This window comes from Uranotaenia lowii, chromosome 2, assembly GCF_029784155.1.
Source record: "Uranotaenia lowii strain MFRU-FL chromosome 2, ASM2978415v1, whole genome shotgun sequence".
In the NCBI taxonomy this organism is placed as follows: Eukaryota; Metazoa; Arthropoda; class Insecta; order Diptera; family Culicidae; genus Uranotaenia; species Uranotaenia lowii.
The window spans coordinates 156,643,606-156,660,241 of record NC_073692.1 but is presented as its reverse complement, the minus strand read 5'-3'; the positions used below and the strand labels follow the sequence as shown (position 1 = coordinate 156,660,241).

Genomic DNA, 16,636 nt, shown 5'->3' with positions numbered 1-16,636 from the left:
AATGAAGATTTCACTCAACAAACGCCAGAAACACGTTTAAGATACACATAATTCCACTGTGCGCCTCCAGGCGACCGGAAAGAGGCCATTGTCCGCACTCACAGGCAGGGCAGAACAGCTGCAAGGCTGAGCAGCACTCAAACAGGCGGGGGTGGATAACTGTGACTGTGGCGTGGAGCCTGTGTAAATATGTAGGCTCCTTTTTCCCGGAACTGCTCGCACGTGAAACAACAACACTAGTTAAGCATCGGCAGCAGGAGGAAAACGTAAATCTGCTCTACGTTTGCTACGTCATATTCTCATACTCTCGCTCTCCGGCGCAGCTGGCTGTTGATAAGAAGCGTAGTTTTTTTCCCTCAGATTCGATTCGGTTTCCATAGTGATACGGCGGAGGAAAATCTTTCCGCTCTGAGCGTTTGGGAGTTTTCCGGAATTCTCCCATCATCGCCACCAGAAGTGACTCGCTCTTTTGCTGCTGGCTTGATGGATATATAATAAGACAGGCTCTGGTGGATGCTGGACTGGAATGGATGTTGTTGGCCCATCTGGCACATCCGATAGGATATCGCTGGAGAACTTTTACTTTTCGTGCGTGACAAAGTGCATCCTCCCCGCCTCTTTGCTTGGGATGGATTCGAATGCCAATCGCCCCGTCCACCAGCTAGCTAGCTAGCTAGCTAGTTAGGTTCCGGTTTGGGTTCAGTCGGAGCCTGGAGATCGTCGCGTGTGGATGTTGTTAGTTTTATAAACTTCTGGTCGTCTTGTCGCCAATCCAAGAGTGATGGTGTAGAGTGATTTCGAGTTCGGAATGTTCAAATCGGATGCTGTGCTGATTTCAATTGGATTTTAATGTGGATGCGGTTTGCTTAAAGGAAATTTGATGAAGGTCTCTCTGGAGCCACCCCGGGTGAAATTTTGGTGTGGTTTTGGAGCATTTTCGAGGTTTATCGATCAACGCCAGCAGCAGCAGTTGGCAAGAAAATATAGTAAAGTGATTTTCCTCTAGAATGGCGGAAGGGATAGGTCAAATTCCCTCGAGGGCAACCTGGTACGCAGTGAAGACCGCATTGAGGCAATGAGCCATCCGAAAATAAAAATGGGTCCATTTTCACTAGATGTAACATTGCTATCACACCAGCTTCAGTAGGATAAACCAAAGAAGAAAAAAAAATTAAGAAAACAAGATAATTGAGATGTGTCGTACTAAAAAAAGTGATTCGGATTAATTTACCCGAGAGTTAGTTTGAATGGTATCTAATTCCAGCTCAGCCAATTTATCAACTTGTTAAACAACATACTTTTCGACGGGCCAAACAGCCCTCGTAGGGCCCTTAAATTCTGCGCCGTTACCGTGAAGAGGACGCATCCTACAGCGTAATTGGAAAAGTTTTCTGTTCTGTTTGCTCAACGGTACAAATTAATCCACTTGGCAGTGGGAAAAAGTGATACACCTACCTACTACAGCTAAGTTGGTAACAAAAGTAGCAGAGCAGTAAGAAGCAAGAAACAACGTACGCTGACATCGTGGCGTTGAAAGATCCAAGGACTCAGCCTCGCTGGATACGCCTGATAAATTCTCGTCGGAGAACGACCACTTCGCATATGACCAAAGCTAGGTAAGAAGGAAGGAACGGGCTATAATAATCGGGTGGGTGGTTTTCGGATAGCCCTCATAAAAATCACTACTGAAGGAAAATTATACCTTGAGGAGCCTACTAAAATATTTTATCGTACTAGTTGCATGAGTGAAGCAAAAAGTCATATTGTTTTGTCGCTAGTTCATCTGAAATGAGACAATCAGAGCCAAAATGGTACCGTAATCTGGGGTAAGATTGATCACTTTTTTCAATATTTTTCGATTATTTTATCTGTTAAGGGGAACGCAGCATGTTTCATATTTTTAAAACCAGTACTGGACTCCTATGAACGTAAAACATGGTTGCAGAAATTTACTAGACTACTATAAATTTGATTTAAAAATCGTTTTCATCTCTGTTTATAATTTGATGCTTTGGGGTGACATTGATCAGTTTCTATTTTGACGGATTTAACGAGTTTTCTTGAGCATAAAGAATACAAAACACCTTCATAATATTTACAAATGTTAGTTTATCGATTGCTAAGGCAGTTGGCAACATTTAGGATATTTTAAACCAAAAGAAACCAATAAAATAAATAAATAATTAAATTAAACAAATAAAATAAACAGCAGTTAGAAAAAAACTCGTGAAGAACTAGATTGCTACTGCTTATAATCGCATAAGTCAAATGATTCAAAATTAATCAGGGAAATTAACAAAATTTTTACAAACACTTTCGGTGGTTCCAAGATACTAAATTTGTAACTTTTTTCCCAGTGAATTCTGCTGAATTCCGGTGTTTCTTCGTTTAGATTTTTTCGTGGTTAAAAAAAAAAAATCGCTGTCCTTAATGTGTTATAAGGCCGAACAACAATTAAAATCGAAAGATGGACAATGATGCTGCATAAATTAAGGGACTAATTTTTTTTTCTATAAAAATGGAGACGTTTTCTTTGTAACACCATCACGTATGGATGGTCAGTCGGAATGAAGTGAAATTTGGTATCCCAGGGCCAGAGATGGTTTGTATAATAGTTTCGAGATTATTACTTTTAATGGACGGGGGGCTCCTATACAAAATCAACTAGAAACGGGACAAAATTCGAACAACTTGAAGACGATTTTCATAAAAACTGATTCACGAGCACGAAGAAGTTAAAGTACTGTAAACATTTTCCAACGATTTTTTAGGCAACGGGTATTACTATGGTTATCGAGTCAGCTAGTTTCTAATAAAATTTTAACTACTAAAACAAATAAATTTTTTCCTTCATTCCCCAAGCCCTCTCACTATGCTCCTCTTATTTTCCCCTTAAAACTTTACAATTTGATAGGGTTTCTAGCCTATCAGAAATATCAGAAATTTACCTCGAACTACAACAAAAACTACACCAAAATCAACCTATTTGCTTCTAAATGTTTCGATTTCATCAGGAAGGGTGTTTGTTTGCGAGCCTTCGAAAAAATAGATATTTCAAGATTTTGAAATTATATTCCTGCTTACATTTGAATTTTTACAAAAAAACCGAGTTTTTCCCAATTTGAAACTCAACTTATTGGTTTTTAAACGTAGAAAAGTTTTAAGATATTTTAACTTTAGACTTAGTTATTAATGATTCTGAGAAAAATTTTTATGTTGATCAAAGTTACCCCGGTTTACGGTATAATGATTGATTTTGAGTAAATAATGCCAAAAGATTTTTCATATTTCAAACTATGTTTGGTTTTTTTTAAGATTTTTAGAATTTTACTTCTTATTTTCACGTTTGATCTAAAAATATTTTTTTTTTCAAAAAATATATCTCGATATATCGGATAAAAATAAACAATCAGAAGACTTCTTTGACTTTATTCTAAGAATAAGGTGTTCGTTTTGTAACTTTTTTCGAATTTCAAAAACCCTGTAGCCTAAAAAGTTTCCTTTTTGCTCAGAACAAACGACTGATTTTTTGCAGACTCTTTCATATTTTTTTTTCATTTTCAAATTGAAATAAAATGAAAAGGCTATTATAAGAAAGAGCAGTCTTGTAGTTGGATGTCCAAGGCCATGAGCCTGTTATCTTCAATACGATCGATTTCCCGGAAGAATCTTGATTGAGAAAAAGGAAGCACACAGCTAAGTTTTCTATATTTTAAATTATTCCAAGAAGTTAATCGCATTCATGAGTTGCAATCAGAAAATCGACACTAATATCATCGTATTGCAATAAAAAAAATTTATTGGTTAGTGGGCAACTTTTACGACGTTTAAGGAGTGTATTCGAAAAAAATGCAACACTTTGTTTTCTGAATAACTTTTGAATGCATGTTTTCACCCATGAAATTTTCAGCGAAGTTACCTGTTGATGTAATGTTTACATGTGCAAATTTTTGTGCAGTTTGGTCAAGTGGTTTTTGAGTAAGCGTCCAATGTAGAAAAAAATTTCGACTTTATTTTTTGGGCATCACGTGCGCCACCTATAATATATAGGGGTAAGTGGGGATACTTGATCCCCTTTTCTTATTTTCACCATATCTTTTTGGAAAAATTTAGCAACTCGCCGTCTTTGACATTTTCTGACAGCTTGTAATGTCAAGTTTCTATGCTCCAAAAATTAGAACGATACTTGAACCCATTGATGAACTAGAAGCATTTTCGTGGGAGTAAAAAAATTGCGATTTTTCTGAAGTTAGGGGAGGCTTGATCCCCTATTGAAGGAGACTTGATCTTTTATTCAGGAAGTCCTAATACTTGTATAAAAATCAAACAAAACCCCAAGATAGAATGTTAATTGACTATTTTGGTCATGTTTGTTCTCATTTCACAATTTATAGCAGACATAAGAAGAAAATTCTATAACTTTGTCTCAACGCTTAAAACATTGCATACTTAAAGGCGCGATCAATTCAGAAGAAGAATATGCCGTTTGTAAGGGGGATCAATTGTACCCAACTCTAGGGGATCAATTGTACCCATAATCAACATTTTAGAAAACTTTTTCTGAAAAAAGTTGAGAGTTTTCCATTGCTTTAAAAATATGGCATTATGAAGTTCATTTTACGCTCGAACGATTGATACATTGGAACAAATATTTTTTTCATAATTTTCCATGTAAGGAACATTTTAAAGTGATGAAAAAAGATCTTCAAGTAACATTTTGTGAAATTTTTTAAACAAAGTTCAAATACTCAAACAATTATTTTGTTAAAAAATTTTAAACTACAAGCATTGTTATTTTGCTCATTTTGGCACATTTTTCTAGAACATTTGATCTTTGTAAGACATTCCAGTTTCGAGATATAGCTAAGGAATCAAGTATCCCCAGGGATCAAGTATCCTCATTCTCCCCTACTAATAAAATTTCAGCAACAAAAACAAATAAAATTTTTCCTTCATTCAATTCCTCAGATTCTCGCATTATTCTCCTCTTATTTTCTCCTTTAAACTTTACAATTTGATAGGGTTTCTAGCCTATCAGAAATATCGGAAATTTACCTCAAACTAGAACAAAAACTACACCAAAACTATACATTTACTAGAAAGAATCACTCTCTATATTTTCTATATTCTCTATTTCTATATTTTCAAATTATTTCAAGAAGTTAATCATTTATAAGTTGCAATCAGAAAATCGACACAAATACTATCGGGTTGCGTTAAAAAAACAATTTTTAAGGGTTAGTGGGCGACTTTAACGTTGTTGGATCGGTAATTACGTTTTCATTAAGTATTGAGCGTTTGCAATTTAATTATGGGATTTTGATGATGTTTTAGATTGAATTCTTTTCAAATTCCAAATAATTTTAAATTTAAAAAATATGATGTTTATGTCAGTTTTTGAACGAAATATGCAATCAATCAACGTGTATAAATTCACAAAAAATTGCTGTTTGGTTTCAAAATTTGAATTGTGTTATTTGCGTAAAATTGTGCATAAATATGCAAAATGAGTTGCAGAGAAGATAATAAAAGCAGCACAACTCGACAAATAAGTGATACGCTCATCTGATCGGTAAACGAATGTTTAAATCCAGAAGGAACGTCGAAGGAGAACCCCAGAATTATATTCAGATAAGTGTTTCTCATTGTTTTCATTTTATTTAATTTTTTTTTCACATGTTTTCGGCAAATATCTTTCGCACCAGCCAGTTGATTTTTTCTTTACAAGTTGTGAAATATTTCTACACGGGATGTATTTCACCGTTGAAAACATAGTTTCATGGAAAACTGGTACACAATTTAGACATTTCTGCATCCTAAATTTATGTTAAAATACTTTTTCAGAAATTTGATATGAAAAGATTATTCTTAACATATTTAAAAAAATATTCTTGTCGATTTTTGTTTCCTAGGTTGTTTGTTTACTTTTTGATGTAAAAAGTAATTTCAAATTCATTGGCTTGGAAAATCAATTTAAATACAAAGGTGCAATCAATCACGATTAAAAGAAATGAAAGAAAGGTTTTTAAATCAATTATTTTGTACCCTTGTCCATGTAAAACAATTTTAATGTTAATTTTTAAATAATTTCTTTCAAATAAGAACTAAGCATTCTTTTCTTTCTGAATAAAAATGAAGGGCTAATGCCATAATATTGTCGGTAAAATATAAATTCCACAGTAAGGACTGATTTTGATATCCAAACCTCAAAGGAAACTTCTAATATCTGTTGCCCCGTAAACGAGTTTCAAGACAAATTGAAAATCTAGCAAAATAAGAAATAAGAACAATGAACCATTCAGAAATTAAAAACTTATAGTTAAACACAGGAATCATTATTTAATTTCAAAGCAAAAAAAAATGTATCAAGGACTTTGGAGGAATTATTATTAATGGAATTGTTTAGGCGATTTTAATTAAAAAATATGAATTTTCAAAAATCGAAGTTTATTTCAATTAAAAACTAGAAACGGATTTTGGAAAACGCGAAATTTTGAATTTTTGTAAATGTAAATATTTTAAAAATTGTGTTCATTAACTTAATATTTGGAAATTAAAAAATATGCATTTTAAGTAGGGGAGAGTGGGGTATCGTGGGCCATGGGGAATCGTGGGCCTCTTTTAATATCTCAAATGTGTGTTGAGATAAAAATCTCAAACCAACTGTCATCGTCGTCGCTTTACGTGAGCATATATTTGTATATGTTGTTGACTTAAATACGCATCATATGTTTCTTTTATTTATCAAGCTAAAAAAAAGTTAGAAAAATTTCCTTACATAATTAAATAAAACACCCGCTAATTGCATCGATGGGAAACCTAAAGTTCATAACAAAAATATGCTCATACGCTTATGATCTTAGTTTTGTCATGATCTTTCACGTGGAAAAGGAATTTTTGATGAAACATCAATAAGTCACACAAACGCAAGTAATTTGCAAATCATAGCTTGTGGGGAATCGTGGGCCACAAATCTTGAATCACCTATATTTTTATGTTTTTATACACATTCAGAACTTAAAATACGTTTTTCCTATCCCTAAAGTTTTCTTATGCCAAATGAAGAAGAATGAAAAATATTTTGTCCATTCTATATAAGAAAAGGAAAGTTTTGAAAAAAAAAAGGTTGGCGAACCAGGTTTTGGAATCTATTCGATCATACACAGCTCTCTTTTTTATTTCACCATCTGAAATTGCTTTAAAATAACTAAATTAATTATGAAATCACAGCTTTGGGTCAACTCATAAAGTTGGAAGTTATGTTGGTAAATTTAGATTTAGTCGCCCACGATTCCTCACCATTTTTCAAATTAAAAAAAATATGGATTTTTTTAAAACAGTCAAAATTTGGGGAAAATAACTTATTAGAAAATTAAAAAAAATACCTACGAACTCCGTTTCGCTTTCAACTTGGAATATATCATGAACAATTTGTATGAATACGTCAATTTCCAAGCATTTTCTAGATGGACTTCCAATTTCATTGTTTAGTAATAATTGCAAAAATATTGGATGATCACTTTTTCTGTCTTTTTCTACTAAATTTGAAATCAGCAATCAATTGAACGTGCCAAAAAAGGCCCGTGTATTTATTTCGACTCAATCGTTGCATAACAACGCAATTATTGCCAAAGAGTTAAACCCCTTTCGGTGGCCTTTTATACAATCTTTGATATCTGAAATCGATTGCCCTTCCCTCAAAACTCATGTGTGCAAATTTTCAAAGCAATCCATTGCATAATAACGTCAATATTGCTAAAAGCATTGAAAAATTAATTAATATGGACGACCTCTTTCGTCAACCCCTGGCGAAACATTTGATATCTGAAATCGATTGCCCGTCCCTGAAAACACCCGTGTGCTAATTTTCATCCCAATCCGATGTATAATAACGACGATATTGCAAAAGTATTGAAAGGTTAATATGGACGACCCCCTTTGCCGGCTCCCTGCACTGAGTTCATTATCTGAAATCAATTGCCCGTACCTCAAAACTCTCGTGTACCAATTTTCATCTGAGTCCGATGTATAATAGTAACACTATCGCATTAACAGTGAATAGTTAATATGGACGACCCCTTTGGCCGACCCCTGACTTTAATTTGGATAAGTGAAATCAATTGTTTGTCCCTAATAACTGTTATATGCAAATTTTCATCCCTATCCGATATATAAAAACGACAATATCACTAAGATATTGAAAAGTTAATATAGACGACCCCTTTTGCCAGTCCCTCATACTAAGTTTGATACCTTAAATCGACTCACGTCACTCAAAAAAAATATCGTGTACCAATTTTCATCTGAATACGATGTATAATAACGTCAAAATTGCAAAAACATCGAATAGTTAAGATGAACGACCCCTTTGGCGGACTCTTTGCACAAAATTTGACACCTGAAATCCATTGCTCGTCTTTCAAAACACTCATGAGCAAATTTTCAACACAATCCGACGAAAAATAACGTCAATATCGCGAAAACAATATTTGTCTTGTATGGACGACCCCCTTAAGAAGGGGTCATCTGAAAATCTGAAAACATTTTTCATCATTCCTGGTCCTAATGAACATCCATGCCAAATTTCAGATCTCTAGCTCTTAAGACGGCTGAGTCTATAGAGGACAAACAAACAAACAAACATACAGAAATATATAGATAACTAGCTGATCCCATACGAACTCCGTTTCGCTTTCAACTTGGAATATGTCATGAACAGTTTGTATGAAAGCCAATTGCCAAGCATTCTCCAGATGCACTTCTGAATTCATTGTTAAGTAATAATTGCAAAATTATTGGACGATCACTTTGTCTGTCGTACTGTCGTCTGCTACTAAATTTGAAATCAGGAATCAAATGACCGTGCCAAAAACCATGTGTATAAATTTCGACTAAATCATTGCATAACAAAGCAATTATTTCCAAAAAGCTAAACCCCTTTCGGGGGCTCTTATATAATGAAATCGATTGCCCTTCCCTCAAAACTCCCGTGTGCAAATTTTAAAAGCAATCCATTGTACAATAACGTCAATATTGCTAAAACCAGTGAAAAATTAATTAATATGGACGACCCCTTTCGTCGACCCCTGGCAAAACATTTGACATCTGAAATAGATTGCCCGTCCCTGAAAACTACCGTGTGCAAATTTTCATCCCAATCCGATAATAACGATGATATTGCAAAAATATTGAAAGGTTTGTATGGACGTCCCCCTTTGTTGGCCCCGTACGTGAATTTAAAACCAGAAATCCATTGCTCATCTCTCAAAACTTTTGTGTATCAATTTTCGTCTGAATCCGATGTATAATAACGACAATATCGCATCAACAGTGAATAGTTAATATGGACGACCCCTTTGGCCGACCCCTGATTTTAGTTTGGATAAGTGAAATCAGTTGTTTGTCCCTTATAACTCATATGTGCAAATTTTCATCCCAATCCGATGTATAAAAAAGTCAAAATCACAAAGTTACTGAAAATTTAATATGGACGACCCCTTTTGCCGGCCCCTTACATTGAATTTGATACCTCAAATCGATTGCACGCCACTCAAAACTATCGTGTACCAATTTTCATCTGAATACGATGTTTAATAACGTCAATATCGCAAAAACAGTGAACAGTTTATATGGACGACCCCTTTGGCTGACCCCTTACACAAAATTTAACGCCAGAAATTGATTTCTCGTCTTTTAAAACACTAATGTGCAAATTTTCAACATGATGCGACAAAAATTAACGTTAATATCGCGAAAACAATATTTGTCTCCTATGGACGGCCCCCTTCAAAAGGGGTCATCCGAAAATCCAAAAACATTTTTCATCCTTCCTGGTCCTAATGAGTATCCATGCCAAATTTCAGCTCTCTAGCTCTTAAGACGGCTGAGTCTATAGAGGACAAACAAACAAACAAACAAACAAACAAACAAACAAACAAACAAACAAACATACAGAAATTGCTTTTTATATCTATACTAGCTAATCCCGTACGAACTTCGTTTCGCTTTAAATCATTGGTACGTCAAAATGAGTTTAGAAAATGAATTCAAAACATTCTTTCAACAATTTTGGGGAAAAAATTCAACAGTGTTTAAAGTCGCTATTATTACTATTACTTGAAATTCAAATTAAACGGTTTTTATTAAAATTTATGTGAGAGTGTTTTCTTCTCGATCGGTTGCAAAATCTAGACATTATGGCAGAAACATGTCCTATTTGTTTATGTGCACGACTCTTTTGCTTGACCTTCACATTTAAATTGGTATCAATAAACTGCCTCGAACAAAATTATTGCACAAAACACTGAACTTTCAATGAAACCCTCTTTTTCTGTCCCGTGGCCCGAAATTCGATAATTAAAACCAATTTTACGTTCCTCACAACTCCCTTGTGCCATTTTTTTTTCAAATTATATGTAATATAACGTTAGGAACTTGAAAACAGTGAACAGGGCGTCCTTTCGCCGACCCTTGACACGGAACATGCTACCTGGAGGCAATTGCTCATAGTTTATAACCCTCATCTGAACATTTTCATCTCAATCCGATGCATGATCACGACAATATCGCGAAAACAGTGAGCAACTAACATGGACGGCCTTTTTTTTACCACGATTCAAAACTTGACTCCTGAAACCAGTTATCTTTTCTGTTAAACTCCCATGTTTCAATTTTCATTACAATTCTATGCTCAATCAAGAGAATATCGTAGAAACAGTGAACAGATAATAACCCCTTTTGCCGACCCCTGAGTCAAGATTTGAAACTTGAAAGCAAAAGAGCGTCCCTCAAAACTCCTATGCGGAAATTTTCATCTCAATCCAATGTAGAATAACGTCAAAATCGCAAAAACATTAAAGTTGGGTATGGACGACTCCTTCAGCCGACTTCAGATCCGTGATTCGAAACTTGAAATCGATTGCTCGTCCCTCAAAACACTCATGTGCAAATTTTCATCACAATACGATCTATAATAACGCCAATATCGCAAAAACATTAATCAGTGAATATGGACGACCCCTTTTGCCGACCCCTGACCCTAAATTTGATAACTGTAATCGATTGCTCGTCTCTTAAAACACTCATGTGCAAATTTTCATCACAATCCAATGTAAAATAAAGCCAATATCGCAAAAACATTAATCAGTGGATATGGACGACCCCTTTTGCCGACCCCTAACCATAAATTTGATAACTGCAATGGATTGCTCGTCTCTCAAAACACTCATGTGCAAATTTTCATCACAATCCAATGTAAAATAAAGCCAATATCGCAAAAACATTAATCAGTGGATATGGACGACCCCTTTTGCCGACCCCTGACCCTAAATTTGATAACTGTAATGGATTTTTCGTCTCTCAAAACACTCATGTGCAAATTTTCATCACAATACGATGTATAAAAACGCCAATATCGCAAAAACATTAATCAGTGAATATGGACGACCCTTTTTGCCGACCCCTGACCCTAAATTTGATAACTGTAATCGGTTGTTCGTCTCTCAAAACACTCATGTGCAAATTTTCATCACAATCCGACGGAAAATAACGTCAATAACGTGAAAACAATATTTGTCTTGTATGGACGACCCCCTTCAGAAGGGGTCGTCCAAAAATCTAAAAACATTTTTCATCATTCCTGGTCCTTATGAGCATCCATGCCAAATTTCAGATCTCTAGCTCTTAAGGCGGCTGAGTCTATAGAGGACAAACAAACAAACAAACAAACAAACAAACATACAGATAATTGCTTTTTATATATATAGAAGATATATAAAAATGAATGTTTGTCTGTCTGTCTGTTCCCTATAGACTCGGAAACTACTGAACCGATCATCGTCAAAATTGGCATCTGAGGGTTTTTGAGGCCGGGGATGGTTTCTGTAATAGTCAAAACTCCATCCGACTTAAGGGAAGGGGGGCTTCCATACAAAATTTGTAGTTTTTCGAAACAAATGAAAGTCATGACATCCATTTTCTTGAGATTTTTTTTTTCCTTTGGGCGGTTTGTTTTTCGTCTCTATGGTCGAGGCGTCGCGAGCCAAAGGAAAGTAACCCAGGCATAGCATACTGATCAGTAGGAATATTTTGGCGCGTATTTCTCAACCAAGCATATTTTCTTTGAGGGGTTTGTTTTTCGTCTCCATGGGCGAACAAACGTCGTCGCAAGGGGATAGTAACCAAAGCACACTGTTCATTGATTGCTGGAAAATTTAACAATAAGGCGCCTGTTTCTCAAACACGTTGGGGCGATATGCAACCTAGATGTGTTTTTTTCTTGCTTATTTGATTTGTACACAGCACGTGGTAATAAATGACGCCTAGATGTGACACGGATTGATATTTTATCAATCGAATCAAAACCAATTGAAAGATTTGCAAAAATATATACTTCCATATTTAGTTCGTGTTAATGTATGCAGCATTCGACTTTTCATTCAGGAACATTAAAACATGTTCAAACGTTCAACTTTTTCTGTTAAAAAAATTAAAAAATATGTTTTCTTCTAGAAATTGTTACTTCGGCCCAAATACACAACTGAAACGAATTTAGAAATGAAAATGGAAGCTTTTTATTTTAAATAATTCTGAAAAAACCATCGTACTTTTTGCTTACATACCAATTCAAGTACCGTAAACTGGGGGAACTTTGATCACTTTTTTCATTCATTTTTGAATATTTTGGAAGGGGCTACTTTTTCGTAATACCTTAAAAGCTTTAAAACCCTTACTGAGGTGAGGAGTATTAAACATGATCATTGATTGCATTGAATTCAAACGACATTGGTGGTTATAATTAAATGTTTGTTACAAAACCGGATTTCGAGTTTCGGGGTAAATTTGATCACTATGGTTTTTACGTATCTCAATATCTTCAAAATTATTATTTTGATGCCATTCAGCACAGGAGGCTCCTAACATCGATAACAGTAATTTTTGTTTGGACTCAATTGAATTTCTTAACGTTTTCTTTCAAAATCAAATATACAATTAGTGGCAAAAATTATAAACATTTTTCAATATTTTTTTGCCTCAAAAACAAATGAAATTTTACCTTCATGCAATTACCTAAGTCCTCGCACTGTTCCCATGTTCTTTTTTTCTTCAAACTAAACCATTTGATAGGGTTTTTAGCCATTTTTTCTATACCGGCTTTTTTATGGAAAATGACCGTTTTTTACAATATCCAAAAATTATCATCAAATGACCATAAAAATTACATACAACCTAAACCAAGAAAAAAAGTTAAATTTTCTCATTAAACAATCCATTTCCTCCTAAATGCTTAAATTTGATCAGGAGAGATATTTGTTTGTGAGCCTTCAAAAATCCAGATATATTAAGATTTTGGAATGAAATTTAAATTAATATAAAAAATCTTCTTACAAAAACCAAACTTAGCTTATTTGTAACTCAATTTACAGGCTTTCAAACGTAGTAAACAGTTTTCAGATATTTTTACTTTTTACTTAGTTAATGATGATTATCTGCAAAAATTACATGTTGATCAAAGTTACCCCGCTGATCAAAGTTCCCCCAGTTTACGGTACGTACTTAACATGAAAAGTGTTTTTGTGTTACATGGCTGCATAAAAGAGACTTTTGATCCGCTTCGTTTTTGAAAAGCGAGACTTTAGAACTGATATTCAACTGGACGCAAAAATTTTAAGAGAAATTTTTAGTATACCCTTAAAGTGTTAAAAACAATATTCCCTTCTGTCAACTTACACGGTGGGGCAAGGGCAAACGTCGAACTTTTAAGAAATTCATTTTCAAAATGATTCAATATGTTGGAAAGACCAGAAGGGGTATTTCGAATGTTGAAACTGCAGCGGATATTGAACAGCATTCGTTAAAAGTGGAGTAACCAACACAAATTTATATTGCAGGAATACTGCAGATCGATCAGTGAAACTTGATAGAACAAAAAACAGGAATTCGTATTAAATCCATTTGAAAGCCATTACTCTGACGCATCTGTAAATAAGCTTTGCATTGACACTTGCCCCAATATACGAGACAAATGTAAACTTAGAAATTTGTTTTTGCCAACATTTTTGAATATTTGACTTTCAAAGAGAAAATAAAAAAAACACGCTGAGAACTTATTTAGTGATGCAACTGGTATTTTTTTTAAATATTTATATGTTTACCGTAGTAAGTTTATTTAAAAAAAAAGAAATTTGCACTGTATTTAAAACACAACTAATTTAATATATTTTTCATTACCATGATAAGTGCTGTTTGGGTATCGAGCCGGTTAAATTTGCCTACCTTCTTCAAGCAGTGGGGAAAAGATGGGAGAGTTCCCATGTAAATTTAAGAAAAAGAGCTTTTCAAAGAAGGGACCATATTTAAAAAGGTTTTTTTTGGGTACAGAGTACAAATTTCAGATCTTGAAAAAAGAGTTTAGAGATCAAGTTTCAGTAAATAATATATACCATCTTTGAATTGCAATTCAGAACTGCAGCTGCAGCTCTCATTTCAAAGTTGTTGGTTCTGAAGTATGATGAGGTTTGATTTAAAAAAATGCTCTCTAAAATCTAAATTTGAATAAATTTTTACAAATAACATTTATTTCCAGAAGGTGTAGCAAAGCACAACGGGTCAGCTAGTATATAGATAAAGAAGTTATGGAACAACGAAAAACAGTGGCCCATGGTTCCCCACTCTCCCATACTTTTTTGAACTTCCACAACCGTATAAATGTGGACTATTGGAATCTCTTAGGAACAGGAAGTTTTAACATATATAGATTAAAAAAAATTGAATCATTAACTTTTGTAAATGTTGAATTAGAATTTTCGAAAACTTGGGAAAACAAAATAATTAGATGTGATAAAAAATAGTTATCGGTAGGTAGTACCCGATTTTTCAAAAATTTCAATGTGAAGGGTAAACGAAAACAAAAATGTACCAATTGAATCCTAAATGTTCAATTTGCAATATTTTTTATCATAAGAAATTAGGTGACTACTCTAACACTTTACATGAAAGAATCATCAAGCAAAAATTTAGCATCTTTTGAGTTTCATAAGGAAATTACAGGAGAGTTTGATATTACAGTTTAGATTTTATTTGAAGATCATTACAGTAATAAAAAGTGTATCCCGATCATTTTCTCCATTCCTCCAACCAATTCATTAGCTCACGGTGTCTCTGATAGAACAATTTGATTTATCGAAAATTAGCATCGCTTATTTTTGCACCATTTGGAAACTGAAACTTTTATTTGAGCCCAAATTTGAAAAAAAATCCATCAGGGGGCCAGAACCATTTATTTTTCTGAAGTTTTTTTTTAACCTTTTTAATAATTTATTCAAAGGTAAAATCATACTAACTGTAAGTGTCAAACTTGTCTTATCTTCAGCGTTATTTTAACACCATATGTCAATAACATGATCTAATAGTAAAATTTCCTGGCTACAACTTAGTCGAAGACATCAAAGTTATACAAACCAATTGTACCAAAACTAGATACCAAAACTAGAAATAGTACCCTTACGACTTAGTTATATTTTAAAGTATTAAATAATCAGAACGGGTCCTTTACAAATGAAAAATCCATCATTTGTATAAGTTTAAGCAGGATAATCTTAAAGGGTGACACGGTCAAAATTTGGTCAAGGGAAAACGCGCGAAATCGTTTATTAAAAAAATCAAATTAAATTTCTTTTTCAAGTTTAATTAGTATAAAATTCAGGAAAAATATTCAGTTAGGCTTCCGCTTTTCAAATCCGAATTGCCGGGCCTTACCACCTTGTCCACCTTCTTCGCCGCAGAAAGCCAGTTTGCCTTGAACTGCTGCTCGTCTTTAGTAGTTTGGTCTTCTTCAGGTTCCGCTTGACAATAGCCCAGTATTTCTCAATTGGGTGGAGCTCTGGCGTGTTGGGAGGGTTCTTGTCCTTGGGAACCACCTGCACGTTGTTGGTGGCGTACCACTCCATGGCCTTTTTACCGAAATGGCAAGATGCCAAATCCGGCCAAAACAGTACGGAACAACCGTGTTTCTTCAGGAAAGGCGGCAGACGTTTATTCAAACACTCTTTCACGTAAATTTCTTGGTTGGCAGTCCCGGAAGCTATGAAAATGTTGCTTTTCAAGCCACAGGTACAGGTGGCTCGCCAAACCAGATATTTCTTCGCGAACTTTGACAGTTTCACGTGCTTGAAAATATCTGCTACCTTTCCCCTTCCTTTTGCCGTATAAAACTCCTGTCCCGGAAGCTGCTTGTAGTCGGCTTTGACGTAGGTTTCGTCGTCCAGAGAGGTTAGGGTTTCGCTTGAAACTACCCGCAACTCTCTTTGTCGTCTCAGCGGCTTCCAGTTTTCCAGACTTCCTGGCTGTCGACAAACGTTCCCCAAACACTTTAACTACATTTGTAACGGTTGATTTGGCAACTTTTAGCAATTTTGCCAGTTTTGCGTGCGAGTAGCTCGGATTTTCGCGATGCGCGAGCAAAATTTTAATACGCTGCTCTTTTTCCTTGGACGGCATTTTGACAACTGAAGAGTGAATTCCAAAATCAAAATAGGAGCAACATTTTACACACACACCTTCAAAATGAGGGGTGTTCAGGTTTTTTAAATGCAAAATTGAAAGAAATACGTCAAGTTGATATTGACCAAATTTTGAC

General features: G+C 34.7%; 1 protein-coding gene across 1 annotated transcript in view; it reads left to right on the top strand.

Moving 5' to 3' along the window:
- Window positions 1-527: 527 nt before the first annotated feature.
- The window catches only part of LOC129747787 (uncharacterized), a 46,873-nt gene continuing 30,764 nt past the window's right edge, over window positions 528-16,636 (top strand). The window contains exon 1 of the mRNA XM_055742132.1: window positions 528-1,616. Within this exon, the coding sequence (XP_055598107.1) occupies window positions 1,603-1,616 (14 nt within the window). The 5' untranslated portion in view covers window positions 528-1,602. The remainder of the gene's footprint in view (window positions 1,617-16,636) is intronic.